The 17,358-nt window shown below is 41.0% G+C and overlaps 1 protein-coding gene across 1 annotated transcript in view; it reads right to left on the bottom strand.

Annotated features, from left to right (window-relative positions):
* LOC117509531 (Down syndrome cell adhesion molecule-like protein 1 homolog) overlaps positions 1-17,358 on the bottom strand; it is a 351,476-nt gene that overhangs the window by 11,188 nt on the left and 322,930 nt on the right. Inside the window, 9 exon segments of the mRNA XM_034169262.1 lie at positions 1,360-1,390; positions 1,542-1,697; positions 1,785-1,943; positions 2,709-2,837; positions 3,043-3,231; positions 6,111-6,209; positions 6,336-6,499; positions 7,606-7,723; positions 11,810-11,963. Coding sequence (XP_034025153.1) covers positions 1,360-1,390; positions 1,542-1,697; positions 1,785-1,943; positions 2,709-2,837; positions 3,043-3,231; positions 6,111-6,209; positions 6,336-6,499; positions 7,606-7,723; positions 11,810-11,963 — 1,199 coding nt within the window.

The raw sequence follows: 17,358 nt of genomic DNA on the forward strand, positions 1-17,358 counted from the left end.
TGTTCTGTAATTTATGTCTGTAGCATGGCCCAAGCAGAGGGTCACCCCTTTGAGTCTGGTCTGCTTGAGGTTTCTTCCTCAGAGGGAGTTTTTTCTTAGTAAGTTTAGACCTTACTTGTGTGAAGCGCCTTGAGGCAACTCTGTTGTGATTTGGCACTATATAAATGAAAAAAAATTGAAATAGAAAAAAATTATCACCGCAAAAATGTTTTTTTTTTTATTTTATTGTATTTATTTATTTATTGGTGGGGTAAGGTCACTACAGCCAGTGAGGTGGGGAGGCGATATGAGCAGCTCTCGCTTCTGGTGTCAAGCGCCCAGCCTGCTCCAGGGACAGTGTCAAGTGAGGACTTTGACTGGGATGATCCACCTGTCAAACTCAGAGGACAGAAACCTCCCCCTCCAGTAATAATCTTAAGATAAACGTAGAAAAGCAAACAACACTAGTTTCTAACTTCAGGAAGGTAGACAATAAGCTACAACCTTATTTTTATCCACATGAGCTGTCCTCTAAGCTGGAAAAATAATATTAATCTGAACAAGCAGGTGGCTGAGAAACGGAAGCGGATGGACCATCGACAAAGTACAAAAACACCAAGACAAAGACAACAAAAAAATATTCAATAAATTCAGGTGTGGTGTCACCAAACTCACTGCACACATCAGTGGTCTCCTGCTCATTGGAAAAATGTGCAAAAATTGAATTTTGGTGAATTAGTCAATTTTATTGCTCATTTTATAATTTATTTTAATGATTAAAAAAATCACTAACTGAATGCTTCCAAACTGAATGCTGTAGTATAACCAGAAGGACCCCACTGATGTGTGCAGAAAGTTTTGTGTCACTACATTGTATAACATTGACGCTACTGAAAATTGAATCAATAAAAAAATTCTCCAAAGTTTGTCACAATGACATTTTTCCAAACTGAGAGCTGATGATATTCACGTTTTGCAAGACCCATGTTCACGTTTTTTGGAGAAATTTTCAGTATTCAGGTTGTGCAATGACCGGTTTGCGGATAATTCACGATTTGCATCCGATTCACGTTTTGGGGGTTAACACATGCTCACTCACACTGGCTGCTAATTTAAAGTTTCCAGTTCACCTAATCTGCATGTGTTTGGAAGTGGGAGTAAACTGGAATACCCAAAGGTAGCTCACACAAACAATGGGAGAACATGCAACCTCTGATGTTGATTTTTCTCAAAATCAAGTCACTTTGTCACTGACTGATCATAAATCATTCCACCAAGTTTGGTCCAAACCAGATCAAAACTCTGCAACTTTTTTTGTTCATACACAAACAGACAGACAGACAGACACATTGGACCAAAAACAATACCAGCACACCATACCTGATGAGCATCTCTGCCAGGCTTTTGGCATCTAGAGAGAGAAGAGAGCAGGAGATATATTTTTCCCCTCACTTTTAAAATAGAAATGGCAGACTTGAGTCAAAAAACATTTGAATTTACTTCAAGAAGTTTGTTCAAATTCATCCCCACGTGTTTTTTTTTCCTTTTACAGCTTCCCTCACCTCTTAGTCTCTTCAGCCTCTTCTCCTTGCGTTTCTTACGAATGATGAAGAGAAGTGCAACACCCAGCGTGACCAAGATTACGGGACAGCCAATAGAAAACAGTTTCTTGACATCGTCATTCTTTTCCAGCGGGGACTTGATTGGTGGAATCGTACCTGCAATGGACCCAGGGTTTAGATGCTGTTTTTTTTTTACCCAAAACGTTCTTCAAGAAGTCACCCAGTTGGAGCGTTTTTACTCACTGCCGTCATAATCCAGTGTAGAAAACTGTGAACTCTGGTTGCCGCAGCCTGCGCTGTTGCAAGCTTTCATCTTCAACTCATACCATGTGGCCTCACGCAACTCTGCCAGGAACATGTCTGTCGTGGCGTTGGTACGCACACTCTGCCACGCCCATGTACCTGCAGCAGGTAAACATAGTTTAGTTTAGTTTCTTTTCTGTTTAAACTAAGTTCCCACACTAAAAATAACATGCATAAACTATCTCATAGTTTTGTTGTGTCTGGGAAATCTAGCCAAAGATAAATGTGAACTGTATTGTTAATCCTTCCTGGTTCTTAGTGTAATACTGTCCCTCACAAAGTACAACGTCATATTTTGCACGTTTAAATTTATTCAAAGTCACATTGAAAAACAGGCCTGGATTCTGAAGAACGTCTCTCACGCAGGAGATCCATCCGTTCAGAACCACGAACAACAGACGCAAACAGTTTTTATAAAGCACAACATGGGCGTGACAAAGGCAGACCTTATTTTGCAAAATCCTTCACTTATTGGTCCCCATGGGCATTCAGGGGCGGTCCCGCCCTCCTACCCAAAACACGTGTGATAACGAGACATATGATTTATATTGTATACCTGAATCTCTTTGTTCTAAGTGGTAAAGCCGGTTCAATCCAGGTCGACATGCACATTCAAACAAATAACAGACTAAAAGTATATCAAACTAAGAATATAATCATAGAAGCCCTCCAGCAGCCTGGAGGGCTTGCACTATGTAGACCTTGGGTTCAAGTCCTGGTCACTCTACCTGTCTGTGTCCTTGGATGCTACCAGCCTTAATTGGGGAAATAACCTGAGCTGGACTGGCACCCCATCCAGGGGGAGATTTTGATTCTCACCGGCACATAGGAATTACAAAGTATACCGTAAAAACAGCAACTCACCTTTTGGTCGAAACTCTAACGTAACGGCACTGATAGGACAGCCTCCGCTGGCCCAACCCTGCAGATTGAGGCGGGCGTGGCTGGAGTTAATGTGTGTGAAGACTGGCTCATCCTTGTTGAACTGTGGTTCTGGAAGACAAACATGACGTCTCACTCAGCGCGTGCATACAAGAGGAACTGGGTCGAGAACAATTTGAGCAAACCTATAAAACTCACTAACCGCAAGGTTTTACCATCTGGATTTAAAGATGATGTGATTTTGTCAAGTGTGTTGACTTTCTAACTTGGAGTATTGTTGTATGCTTCCACCTGTGTGAACCTGCAGATGTCTCACCTCGCCCGTGTGTCTTTGCCTCAATAATCTCACTGATACGTCCGGCCCCAACACTGTTTTTGGCAGCCAGCTTGACTTTATACCATGTGCCGCAGCGTAGGTTATCCAATTTAAAGGAGCGCTCACTGGAACTGATGAACACGTCCTTCCATTCTTCCGTGTTATCGACAGAGTACTGCAACACAAAGCCTGCAAACAACATAAAATATCTTAGGTGCATTGATAAATCTCTTTTGTCATCCTGATTAAGATTTTTTTTTTTTTTTACACCATCTCCATTTACAAAACTGGTTATCTGAACTGTACACTAGATGGCAGTGTTAAACTTTACTTCACCAACAGGCTTACCTTGGAAGAAGGTCCGCCATTAGTTACCTCCAAACTCCAAAGACTGGGATGGCGCTGACTGAGCATCTATGCAAATGAGGCTATGCAATATGGTGACTGTAATTATAATTAGTTGCCTTAGTGAATCAGTTCCCTTATGCACCGAGACACTTTCGATTTAGTCCATATTTTTCTGTGTGTACGTATAAATGTTTCCCCATCTGCGTTTTTACTCAAGCTTGTCTCTCTTTCTCTCACTGCACAAAATTCCAAAATACTTGAAGCATTAATGTGCACATCCTACAGGGTTTAGTTATAGGTTTTGTTGTCACCATGTGATGCAGATGAAGCAGGAAAGTGGACAAGAAAAGACAGAACAACATACAGTGATTCTGACATTCACTAATTTCTGTTTGACTGCAGACAGTATGAACCAGATATTTCATGTTTTGTCTGGTGAACTTGATTTCATTTAATATATTTCCATTCCTGCATTTCATGCCTGCAACGCATTCTAAAAAAAGCATTTATCATTTTGCAATGTTGCCCTTCCTTCTCACTACACTCACAACACACAAAGACATGTTGGCATTGAGGATACCAAGCAGTGAAGTGTTTCAAGTGTCATTTTACCCTTTTCATCCTGCAAACACATCTTAAGGTGTGCAACCGTATGAGTACATCTTTGTTACATTTTTCTTTATGACATTCTCCACTGAGGACCAGCCAGGACAGCAGCAAGGCCAGTCCAGTACCCGCACCCTCCTCTTCCACAGCTGCCTTTGGCAAGTGCATTTATGGATCACAAAGTCTGTCTTGGATAGATAATGTTGTTAGTGTTGACATCTTCCAAAAACCCTCCACAATGTTCCCTGCACAAAGGATTAGGCAGAATGTGTAGTGCCCCAACTGACAGCCTCTCCGGACTTCCAAATCTAGTCTGAAGTGGTGCAGAGGAGTGCAACGAGTCTGGTGGTGCCATCCATTGACCATTTTTTTTTTCTGGTTCCTTCAAATGCCACCAAGGTTGATACACCATGACCCCAAATATTTCATCTCACCATAAACCACCTTCAGAAGCCCTGGAGCATCCTCAATGGATGCACTTGAACGTCAAAGAACAAACTAGGGAAGTACTCACTTTTTCAGGCATTACGTGTTCACACAGCATCAGATTTACACCTGGAGTCGCTCAGTACAACCACAGTTTCAACTGTCGGCGAATAAGCAACACTGCTGTATTGGATGGGTTTGCTCAAGGATGCTTCAGCCAGTACAATAAAGGTGGAAAAAGTTGTTCTTTCACTTCCCCAACGTTGATTCATTCTGTCATAACATCACTTTCCTAACCTTAAGGTCACCACAACGTCTAGGGTCATGTCTTTATATAGTACATTTAAAACTACTGTTGATCAAAATAGTGTACTGTATACTGTAACAGTCATGAAATAAATACAAAATGACAGAGGATGGACAGGGCGGATTGAATTGCCTGAGACAGGATAACGCATAGTCTAGAGACCAAAACAGAGAGAGTTTGGTCTAATTAGACCTCTTAGTCAAATCAGGTTTGAGAGTACCCACAAATGCTGCACGTCCAAGAACCAGGTGCTTTGGGTCTCAACTACTGACCACCCAAGTAGATGTTCGGGCCATCCTCATCTCATCTTCAACCACTTATCTGGGATCGGGTTGCGGGGGCAACAGCTCCAGCAGAGGACCCCAAACTTCCCTTTCCCAGGCCAAATTAACCACCTCTGACTGGCGGATACCAAGGGGTTCTCAGGCCAGTGTGGAGGTATAATCTCTCCACTTAGTCCTGTTGTAGTGAATGGGATACTTTACAATGAGGCACTTGTATTCTATACTTATACTTTGGAAAACATGCTGCATGGCTGTAGTGTCACAGCTGATGCTCCCTCATGATGTCTGTCAAAGGTGTCATCTAGGTCACACTCCAGTGGTACCCAAGATTCTCTGGAGAAACTTCAACATCAGCCTCTCAACTCACTGTTTGGCGGCCAGGTCTCACAAGCATCCGGTACAAGAAGACTCTGAAGGTTTCATTGACAGATATTTATCCTCCTGCAAAGGTATCAGCAGCACAACACAATCCTGTCCAGTGACCATATGACTATGTAAACTCTTTCTAAACATCACTCGACCTCATAGGCTGAGTTATGTGACTTGTGAATGTCACTGCAGAGGTAACTATAGTCCCAAAGAGTTCAAGACTGTGTAGACAGACAAACTGCTGAAGGCTGTGTTCAAGTCACTGAAAGCCACTTGCAAGACTAGATCAGCCCCTCCCACCTACACATCTCATCATTCAGCTTCTTGAGAGCTCTGAACAGAATATCCGTTGATTCTGCCTCATTCACAGCACCATCTGCGAACTTCAATGAACCTTCCCTCATCAACAAATGTATCCAAATCACTGGACTCCATGACCTTTCCCAGCTCGTAGCCTATGCCGGCACTGATTTGGTTAAGGGCTGGATCACATTTCTGACAGACCCCAAAATTCACTGGGAAGACATTTGCTTCTACTATGAGCAACTGGGAAATTTTTAATCTAACTCAGAAATACTAAGGGGTGGTTCTCCATCATTTGCATTCTGAGAAACCAACATTTCTCAATCTCTCAGTTGCCCCTCAGATATAATAGTTTGATATTAGAGTGTAACCTTTAGAGAACATGCTTGTAGATAAAAAAAGAAAGACAAAAAACAGCACTGTACCTCTTATCGAGCTGCCTCCATTGTCTCCTGGTATCCACGCCAGAGTGATAGAAGATGTGGAGGTGGTAGAGACAGTTAGACGAGGCTGATCTGGAGGGACTAATAAAGAGGCATGGAGATAACACTCAGTAATACTCATGCTCATGATATTTTGGATCATAATGCTGTTTTGTCAGTAGGAACACCAGGTTTGGGCTTTAATGAGTAATAACAGAGTTTTTGTACCTTGCACTACAAGGTTGATTAAGATGGTGTCAAAGCCCAGCGTATTGGTGGCTGTGCAGGTGTAGTAGCCAGAATCTTCTGCTTTGATGGAGCGCAGGACCAGTGTCCCGTTAGCCAGAATGAGACGCTGCCCATCGACAGAAACTGGAATGGCTGTGTCCTCACTAATACAAAGAGAGCGAGATAATGACTCAAAGAACAAAGATATTTGTCAGAATATCAATGAGTGTCATTCACATTCCAACTGACATGAACCACTGAGGAGATGGCCATGTTACACCTTATCTGTCGATAGATAATTACTTTTAGAAGACGACTGCAGGTCTGCCTGGATGGTTGCCTTTCAGAACTCAAGCAGATCCATGACAATGTGCAGGAGTGGTACACGCTCCCAAACCTGACCTTACCTGGCCGTTAGCAAATTGTGGCTAACTGCAACTGTTGCACTTGACACCTGTCACTTTCTGGACAAAAATGGAAGGTTGACCCACGACGTAAGGAGCTATGCAACATTATCACTGAGTCCAAAGGTACAAAACCATTTGGTGTTGACTACATGACTGTATGTTCGATGTTTTGTAGGTACATCTTCCAAAATGAATGTAACATAGTAAATGTGTAAATACCTTCACTATTAACTGTAAAGACCATACAAACAGAAGAGCACTGCAAAGAAAACACTGAAAGAACAACAATCATCCAAAATGATAAAAAAAAAAAGTGTTGACACTATTTGTGCACAGTATGGAGTATCAATATGGAGTATCAATATAATATAGTGTTTTGTTGCTGTAGTTTAAACTAGTGGGGTTAAAATTCTAAAATAAATATATAAAAAGCAACATTTTAAAATCATATTAGCAATATAAAATTGTAATCTTTTTATGACTTAAATTGCAACAAAAAAAAAAAATTTTTGAAATGGACTACACCTTTAAAGTGTGTACTGTGTGTTCTCTCCAAGAAGAAAGTTTCAGGTAGGATTAATGAAAACACTGTTGGGTTCATGCCAAGTGTAAAAGTGTGTTCCCCTCAATCAGAAGGAAACAAAACCACCAGTGACCCACAGATAATGTGTTTAAGATTCAAACTTTATGAGTTTTTCCCAATTTGCAGATGTCTACCTGAGCTTTGTGATCATTCAGCGACTGTTCAGTCTTGCAAACACCCAGCAGTTCCTGTACCACTGCAGAGGACCTACTCTGGATGTAAACACTGCAGAGTTCCTCTATGAAAGGCCCTTTTGATTCTGTTTATGGAGAGTTCTCACCTGTCTTTGGTCCATTTTATAGAAGGTGTTGGTTCTCCTACTGAGCTACATGGTAGTCGCACCTCCTTCATCCATGGAGTGGTCACTGTACCTCCAAAAGACAGGATCTTAGCTGGTGCTGAGAACAAATGAGAGAGTCACTCAGGCATAACATGACAAAAACTGAAACTGGAACTTTAAAGCAATTGGGATTCAAATTCAAACTAGACGTGTCCCAATCACATATTTTTTTTTCCTCTCTCCTGATCTCAATCCAATGTAATACTGAGCGTCTGCTGATGCTGAGTCCTGATCTGATATTTGTATTTTCCTAGATATTATACTTGCACGAGATATTGCAAGTACCTTAAAATCAATCTAATTTATGCCTGACAATTGAGCAGATCCACAATTCATGAAAAAAAAAAAACTATCTGCACATCAAGCAGCTTCTTAATGATTTAAAAATAAATAAATAAATGATTTTTTTTATGGGTCTTATCAATTCCACTTAGTGCAGCATTGTACAGTAGTCACTTAAAATATGGTGTTTTACGTCTAACCACCAGGGATCAATAATGTTAGTTACTCTAAATGTGTGGTAAGACAGTAGAGAAGGTAGCAGTACACTCCATCCAGATGGTGGCCATAACCTTACGGTCACGTAAGCTACAAGTGGCAGCAAGCAGCAGGCAAAGCGACCACTTGCCATTCATTTTCAGTTAAAGTAGGTGTGTTGCAAAGGCAAAAAACAATGATCGCTGTGCCGCCAGTTAGGCGGGACCAAAAGAGACCACAAGTCTATTTTATGCAAATGCTGAGTGACGTGACACGGCGACTGCCAATCCGAGTGAACAGACAGCGTGACATCAGCTGATTGGTCACTCGAACAAAACAATCCAAGATTTATTTATTTATTAGTTTATTATTATTATTATTATTATTATTATTATTATTATTATTATAGTATTATATTATTATTATAGTATTATTATTAGTATTTATTAGTTTATTTCACAGGGACAGTACACATTAATGAACATTTCTGTAAATGTGTCAGTATTAGCTCAAAAGCTAGTTTTCAACTGTTGTCCCTGGGCAAGGTGTATAATGCCAACAACAATAAATTAAACAATTAACAACAGTTAATTAAACGTTCATAAATGCACAAACATATTTAAGGTTACACAAATAACATGGCATGATGAAAACATATTGTCTACAAAGGCAACACATTGTATTTATAAAAATGCAGCAAGTCACATGATCCTAACCCACAGTGGAGACCTGTAATGAGGACAGTGTTGGTTTGATTTCAACCAGTTTTTAGTTGAGTCTTAAAAGTGACAAACATGGGACATTCTCTAATAGAGAATGGGATGTTGTTCCAGATGTTACAGCCTCTGACTGAAAGATGGCAGAAAATACTCCAAAAAAGCTGTATTTCAGTATAAATCTAATATGTTTCTCATATATTTTGTTAAAGTTAGTGAGAAATAAACACATGTAGTCTAAAAACTCTTTTTGTAACTAGATAACACGTTTGAAGTCAAACAAGCCAGTTTACGATGATGTAATGTGCAAACCCCGGCAACGCCCATAAAGTCACAAAGCCAACTGCTTGTCACCATCATTTGTAGCTAATGTGACCGTAGGGTAATGTGGCAACAGGTTTCCAATACACTCTAGCAGTAGTAGTTGTAGTAGTAGAAGTAGTACAAGAAGATAAAATTGGATAGACAAAAATGTACGGCAAGTATGGAAACTACAACAAGGGAAGCTATTTATGAAAAGTCACATGATAATTAATTTTTTTTAAAGCCATCAGAGAGCCTGAAGCTAACAGCGAATGCTGACAGCAACTGATACATTTTTAGGCCACTGGACTAGATATGGCTCCAAATCCATCTGTAGGCGCATCACTTGAAAAATGTACAACAGACTGATCAAGGTGAGAGTCATGTGTAATAAAGCCAATACCGGATATCAAAAATTAAACAAAGAACCTTAATCTGGCCCAATACCAGTTGTAGCAATCGATTCTGCAGAGGTTTCAGAATATTTTGATTTAAAACAGGAATGCCGTAGTTGACATTTAGGCAGAAAGAACAATAATCAGAGAACATAAAAAAATCCACACACACAGGCACATAACCAACTTATAATGTCACTATTCCACCAGCTTTCTCCATCTTTTTTTCTTCACACTTGGCATCTTAATGTTGGTCGTCTAGCGCACTTATGTTGAGGTCGAGTGAAATATTGAATGGGCAAGCCTGGAGGATGCCACGTTTTACAGCTGCCAATCAGCTCGAGCAGCCAGCCATAGGAGCACACACAGACACACATACACACCTTTACCCAGCAGCCAAAGGAACAAATGGACAAAGAAAAGGATAACGCGGTGGAAAGTGCACTCTATTTATTCATACGCCCCTATTCCTCCTCTCTTTAAAACCAAAGCATATTGATTTAACTGCCTTCTTTATTTTGCTCAAACTCTCCCTCTCTATTGTCTTATAGAGTTGATGGGTCATGTTTTCAGTTTGCTTTCTCTTCTCCATCCACCTGCTGTTTTGCTCTCTCCCTCTCACGCCATCTGAACTCTGACATCAAGAGTGCAACCTGTTCTGTTGCTCAAGTATTTAAAAAGGAAAAAGAGACATGTGATCAGGAGGAGAGGTATGAAATAAAGGAAATAATATGATCGGTTTATGTGAAACCTGGCTGAAACCTACCGTTGTCCTTCCCTTAAATGAAGCCTGCCCACCTTCGTACACATTTAGTCATGTCCCTTGAAATACAAAGCAAGGCGGAGGTGGTCCTTTTATTCATTAATCTGGGTTTAGCTTACTGGCTCTTGGGGATCTAAAATATAATTTGTTTGAACATTTGATTCTCTATATGGGTTCAGCTTTTCACTTGGAACAAACATAATTATAATCAGTGCACTACTGATTTAGAACACAAATACCATCACAGGCAAAACGCTACATAATGCTATTGTACGGGACAAGCTAAAAACGCATTAAACTGCTTTGGGTAGTATCTCACTGGGCTATGGTTGTTGGGCAGTAGTTGGAGACACAACTTTGTGACAAAAACACATATTAGCAACAGATTTTCGGTTGGAATCTTACTGAATTGGTACTTATGAACGTTAGCACATGTTGCCCAAATGTGGGCTGAATGCTGCACAGACCAACGGCAAAAACAAATCGCATACACATATAGCATGTGTGCTGCTCAAATACGGCACAACACTCTCACAAACAATGAGCACAGCCTTCCCATGTGCAAGGATCTCGCTGATTCGTGTACGACTGCCGCGCAGCACTCTCAAGGATGTCGAACACCACTCACAGCTAAAATGATGGCATTTGCTAACAAAGTGCTCAGGATGGCTGTGGGCTGCTATTTTGCTGTTATTATGTGAAAAGAGATTGTGGAAATACCCCAGACTGTAGCCACAGAAGGCACACCCCTGTAAAGAATAATAAAATAAAAATAAATGAAATTAAATAATAAAATAGTAAGAATAAATAAATAATAAATAATAATTTAAAAATAAGCCCAGCGTGGGTTCTCCTCCATGGGCTCCACGGAGTAGAAAAAAAAAAACAGGAAGAAACATGTGGATGCACTCACTGACTTGCAGAATGATGTCCAGGAGTTTGCATCTCGAAAATATTGTTGTCCCTGTGGGACCCCACTCACATTTCATGAAAATTCACCATTTCCTCTGCTAATGTCATTGCTGTCGCAGCCCAATGAGACAGCACCCTTTGTGTCACCACCAGAGAGGCAAAAATGTCATTATGAGTGTCTGGTAGCATGAAGAGGATCCCTATGGAGGTAAATGTGTGCATATTTACTTTGCTAAATGTAACCTTTAAAACAACAGCTTATGCAGTCAGCCGCATATCTTACTCTTCTGTGCATTCAGCAGCACCGTTCTCCAGAGTCATTACAAGTCGACTCTGAGGAGGTTGTTGTAAACACCCTTTAATGACAATCTAAATCAGTGTTGCACTGGTTAAACTAATTTTTGTCCCAAGTAAAACAGAGCAAAAGAGTTGCACTTTAAGATAACGAGCTGGCAGAGGCAAAGAGAGAAAGACAGAAAGGACGATGACTTAAAAAAAAAGGCCAGAAAGCATGAGGATAGCCCATCTTCCCTCACTTCCTCCCATCACAAATCTTCCAGCCATGTTTGGGAGCTCACCTTTGGCAGCTGGCTCCACTGTGACTTTATCGCTGAAATTACCTCGACCTGCAGTGGTGACAGCTGCTGCCCAGATCAGGTACTGCTGCCTGTGGTTGAGGTGGGTAATACGATAGAACAGAAGCTCAGGATTGGCTTCATATTCGCTGGGCAGCTGGGAAAAAAAGTGACAGGAAGACATTACTTTTGGAGGAGCTGCACAGCAAATTTATTTAACTCTGTCAGAGTTAAAATTAACATTGAACTCAGGGTTGCCATGAATGTTACAGAACTGTTTTCTACAACCCCTGGCAATAATTATGGAATCACCGGCCTCGGAGGATGTTCATTCAGTTGTTTAATTTTGTAGAAAAAAAGCAGATCACAGACATGACACAAAACTAAAGTCATTTCAAATGGCAACTTTCTGGCTTTAAGAAACACTATAAGAAATCAGGAAAAATAATTGTGTCAATCAGTAACGGTTACTTTTTTAGACCAAGCAGAGGGAAAAAAATATGGACTCACTCAATTCTGAGGAAAAAATTATGGAATCACCCTGTAAATTTTCATCCCCAAAATTAACACCTGCATCAAATCAGATCTGCTCATTAGTCTGCATCTAAAAAGGAGTGATCACACCTTGGAGAGCTGTTGCACCAAGTGGACTGACATGAATCATGGCTCCAACACGAGAGATGTCAATTGAAACAAAGGAGAGGATTATCAAACTCTTAAAAGAGGGTAAATCATCACGCAATGTTGCAAAAGATGTTGGTTGTTCACAGTCAGCTGTGTCTAAACTCTGGACCAAATACAAACAACATGGGAAGGTTGTTAAAGGAAAACATACTGGTAGACCAAGGAAGACATCAAAGCGTCAAGACAGAAAACTTAAAGCAATATGTCTCAAAAATCGAAAATGCACTACAAAACAAATGAGGAACGAATGGGAGGAAACTGGAGTCAACGTCTGTGACCGAAATGTAAGAAACCGCCTAAAGGAAATGGGATTTACATACAGAAAGACTAAACAAAAGCCATCATTAACACCTAAACAGAAAAAAACAAGGTTACAATGGGCTAAGGAAAAGCAATCGTGGACTGTGGATGACTGGATGAAAGTCATATTCAGTGATAAATCTCGAATCTGCATTGGGCAAGGTGATGATGCTGGAACTTTTGTTTGGTGCCGTTCCAATGAGATTTATAAAGATAACTGCCTGAAGAGAACATGTAAATTTCCACAGTCATTGATGATATGGGGCTGCATGTCAGGTAAAGGCACTGGGGAGATGGCTGTCATTACATCATCAATAAATGCACAAGTTTACGTTAATATTTTGGACACTTTTCTTATCCCATCAATTGAAAGGATGTTTGGGGATGATGAAATCATTTTTCAAGATGATAATGCATCTTGCCATAGAGCAAAAACTGTGAAAACATTCCTTGCAAAAAGACACATAGGGTCAATGTCATGGCCTGCAAATAGTCCGAATCCAATTGAAAATCTTTGGTGGAAGTTGAAGAAAATGGTCCATGACAAGGCTCCAACCTGCAAAGCTGATCTGGCAACAGCAATCAGAGAAAGTTGGAGCCAGATTGATGAAGAGTACTGTTTGTCACTCATTAAGTCCATGCCTCAGAGACTGCAAGCTGTTATAAAAGCCAGAGGTGGTGCAACAAAATACTAGTGATGTGTTGGAGCGTTCTTTTGTTTTTCATGATTCCATATTTTTTTCCTCAGAATTGAGTGATTCCATATTTTTTTCCCCTCTGCTTGGTCTAAAAAAGTAACCGTTACTGTCTGCCACAATTTCTTTTCCTGATTTCTTATAGTGTTTCTTAAAGCCAGAAAGTTGCCATTTGAAATGACTTTAGTTTTGTGTCATGTCTGTGATCTGCTTTTTTTTCTACAAAATTAAACAACTGAATGAACATCCTCCGAGGCCAGTGATTCCATAATTTTTGCCAGGGGTTGTATGTTGGGTCAAAATCTATTAATTTATTTTATATAATGGTCAAATTTTTTTCACCTATACAACACATATTGTCAAATTTTTAGCTGAAAATTAGACAAAAACAACAATAAACAGCTTGGCGCCATAGATCTTGCTGGAGAAGTGAACCACAGTTGCACCTTATGTTTTCACATGAAGAATTCTCAGTCTTATATTGTCAGTATGATCAACATTTTTCTTGTCTGGAAACAATTTAGGATTTTGACCAACATGGGTTAAATTACAGCAACAATATGCCATGATGCACTTTCTGTGCCGTCACAGACAATGGGGGTGGGGGGTTAACTTGATCCGCATCATGGAGCCGAAAAACATGGCTTCATGATGCTGATCAACTGTGACTGAACGTGGAAAGTACAAAGTACAAACTACAAAAAAGTAACAGGCGATCAGTTGTTGTTGGGTCTCCTGATATAATCAGGACATATTTCACAAGAAAGGATTTGCTGGATATCAGCTGGACAGGTGAGACAGCAGAGCTGCAGCAACTACAGAGGCATTAAGCTGATCAGCTACAGCATGAAGTTATGAGAAAGAGTAGTAGAAGCTAGGCTTAGAAATCAGGTGAACGGTTGGCGTTAGGGTTAGAAATCAAGATCTGTGAGCAGCAATATGGTTTCATGCCGAGAAAGAGCATTAGAGATGTAGTGTTTGTTCAGGGAGAAGTATAGAGAAGGCCAAAAGGGGTTACATTGTGTTTGTGGATTTAAAGAAAACTTGTGACAGAGTGACAAGAGAAGAGTTGTGGTATTGTATGAGGAAGTTTGGAGCAGCAAAGAAGTATGTGAGGGTAGTGCAGGACATATACAAGGACAGTGTGACAGTGGTGAGATGTGCAGAATGACATAATCAATCAAGGTGGAGGTGGGATTACACCAAGGATCAGCTCTGAGTCCTTCCTTGTTTGCAATGGTGATGGACAAGTTGACAGACAGGAGTCTCTGTGGACTATGATGTTTGCAGATGACATTGTGGTCTGTAGTGAGAGTAGAGAGCAAGTTGAATCTAGTCTGGAGAGGTGGAGATATGCTCTGGAGAGCGGGAGAATGAAAGTCAGTAGAAGCAAGACTGAGTAGATGTGTGTGAATGAGAGGGAGCCCAGTGGAATAGTGTAGTTACAACGAGTAGAAGTGGTGAAAGTAGATGAGTTTAAATACTTGGGGTCACCTGTCCAAAGTAATGGAGAGTGTGGTAGAAAGGTAGAGTGCAGGCAGGATGGAGTGGGTGGAGAAAGGTGGCAGAAGTGATTTGTGACTGAAGAATATCAGCAAGAATGAAGGAAAAGTTTACAAGACAGTAGTGAGACCAGCTGTGTTGTTCGGCTTAGAGACGGCAGCACTGACAAAAAGACAGGAGGTAGCAGAGCTGGAGCTGGAGGTAGCAGAGCTAAAGTTGTTGTAATTCTCTTTGGGAGTGATGAGGATAAACAGGATTAGGAATGGTAGAGAAGCTTGAATCTTCGACTGGACTGGGTTGCTTGACGCGAGGATGTTTCGCTTGAAATCGCAGAAGCTTCCTCAGCTAAAATTCTTGCTCTGGCGGTCTGACTTCTGTCTTGACTCTTGTAGAGAAGAATAATCAAGAAGTCACAAAAGCTGGAGTTTTAAACCTAACCAGACCCCTTCTACCGAGAGGCAGACTGCTACAGGCTAGTGACTAAACAATAGCTCTAATTAGCACCTATTGTGCTCTAGTTAACACCCTCCTAATGACAGGGCAGCTGTCCCTCTCCTGATGGCTCCCTTGACGACTCTGTTGATAACGTGAATGACTCATTACCATGAACAAAAGACTGAAACTGCTTTGACCTGAGTACCCCATTGTAAACAGGGGATTGTAAACGTGTCTCAGACCCCCTCCCCGGTTAAGGCTAGGTTTCAAACATTTTACAAAGAATGCCTCCTTGACCCCTCTCTCAAACCATTTCTTCTCTCTGGCTAATATTTTAACTTCCTTGTCCTCAAACGTGTGGTTAGTGTCTTTAAGGTGGAGATGAACTGCAGACTGAGGTCCACTGGCGCCCTCTCTGCGGTGCTGGTATAGCCTTTTGTGTAAAGGTTGCTTAGTCTCACCTATGTAGTGTTCGTTACAGTTTTCCTGACATCTGATAGAATACACTACATTGCTCTGTTTGTAACTAGGGATCCTGTCCTTAGGGTGAACTAATTTCTGTCTCAAGGTGTTAACCGGTTTAAAGTAAACTGGGATTTTGTGCTGTCTGAAGATCCTCTGTAGTTTTTCCCCTACTTCTGCTAAATAAGGGAGAGACACTCTTCTTCTTGTCTCCGTCTCCTGTCTATCTGGTCTCTTTGTTCTCTGGGACTTCTGCACTTTGTCCAGGGACCATCGTGGGTACCCACATACTGCTAATTAGAGCTATTGTTTAGTCACCAGCCTATAGCAGTCTGCCTCTTGGTAGGGGGGGTCTGGTTAGGTTTTAAAACTCCAGCTTCATTATTCTTCTCTACAAGAGTCAAGACAGAAGTCAGACCACCAGAGCAAGAATTTTAGCTGAGGAAGCTTCTGCGATTTGAAGCGAAACGTCCTCGCGTCAAGCAACCCAGTCCAGTTGAAGATTCAAGCTTCTCTACTATGGAAACCACCTGGACAACTGAGAGCCTACACAGGATTAGGAATGAACATATCAGAGGGACAGCTCAGGTGGGACAGTTTGGAGACAAATTCAGAGAGGAGAGATTGAGATGGTTCGAACATGTGCAGAGGAGGTAGCCAGGGTATATAGGGAGAAGGATGCTGAGGATGGAGCCATCAGGCAGGAGGAGAAGAGGGAGGCCAAAGAGGAGGTTTATGGATGTGCTGAGGGAGGACATGCAGGTGGTTGGTGTGACCAGTGGTGGGCACTGTTCAGCTAATCTGATAACTGATAATTATCGAAGCTAATGTTTTTGTTAGCGGATTAGCTTTTCAGTTTTAAAACCCATCATCGGACAAATTATCTTATGATAAATTTAGTTCCGATAACTTTCAGTCCGCTAACATTTTTATTGCTAGTAAAGTGAGTAAAGTTTAACAGTCATAAATGTTTGTAAACCCTAAAATCAAACATTTTAATCCCTGTCATGTGTAGATCAGTGGTTTATGGCAGACTGGCTGTCGCTTGTTGATGATGTCATCATTAAGTGCAAGACGTGATTGGCCAATTGACACAGGGAGCATTGTGGGTAGCGTAGTTCAGGTTCACTTTGGACGTTACACTGTTACTGTCCGCTCGACACAAACAAAAGGGACTAATTTTAACATTATTTAACTTTATTTCTTTGTGGTACGGGATAATTTAACCACCAATTTTCGGTGGGAGAGAGGAGATCTCACGGCGCAGCTGCAATGATTTCTCTTCACCGTTTACACACCGTTTTGGATCATCGGGACGCTTTATGTGGAATATTGTCTTCAGAATTTAATAAATCCCACTGAAACTAACAAATTAGAATTTATATGTACTACGTGTCTTTTACTCTGCCAGTCAATGCATTAATGGATGTATTTCAGTTGTATAAGCCGCAGGGTTCAAAGCGTGTGATAAAA

This window comes from Thalassophryne amazonica, chromosome 4 (genome assembly GCF_902500255.1).
Source record: "Thalassophryne amazonica chromosome 4, fThaAma1.1, whole genome shotgun sequence".
NCBI lineage: Eukaryota > Metazoa > Chordata > Actinopteri > Batrachoidiformes > Batrachoididae > Thalassophryne > Thalassophryne amazonica.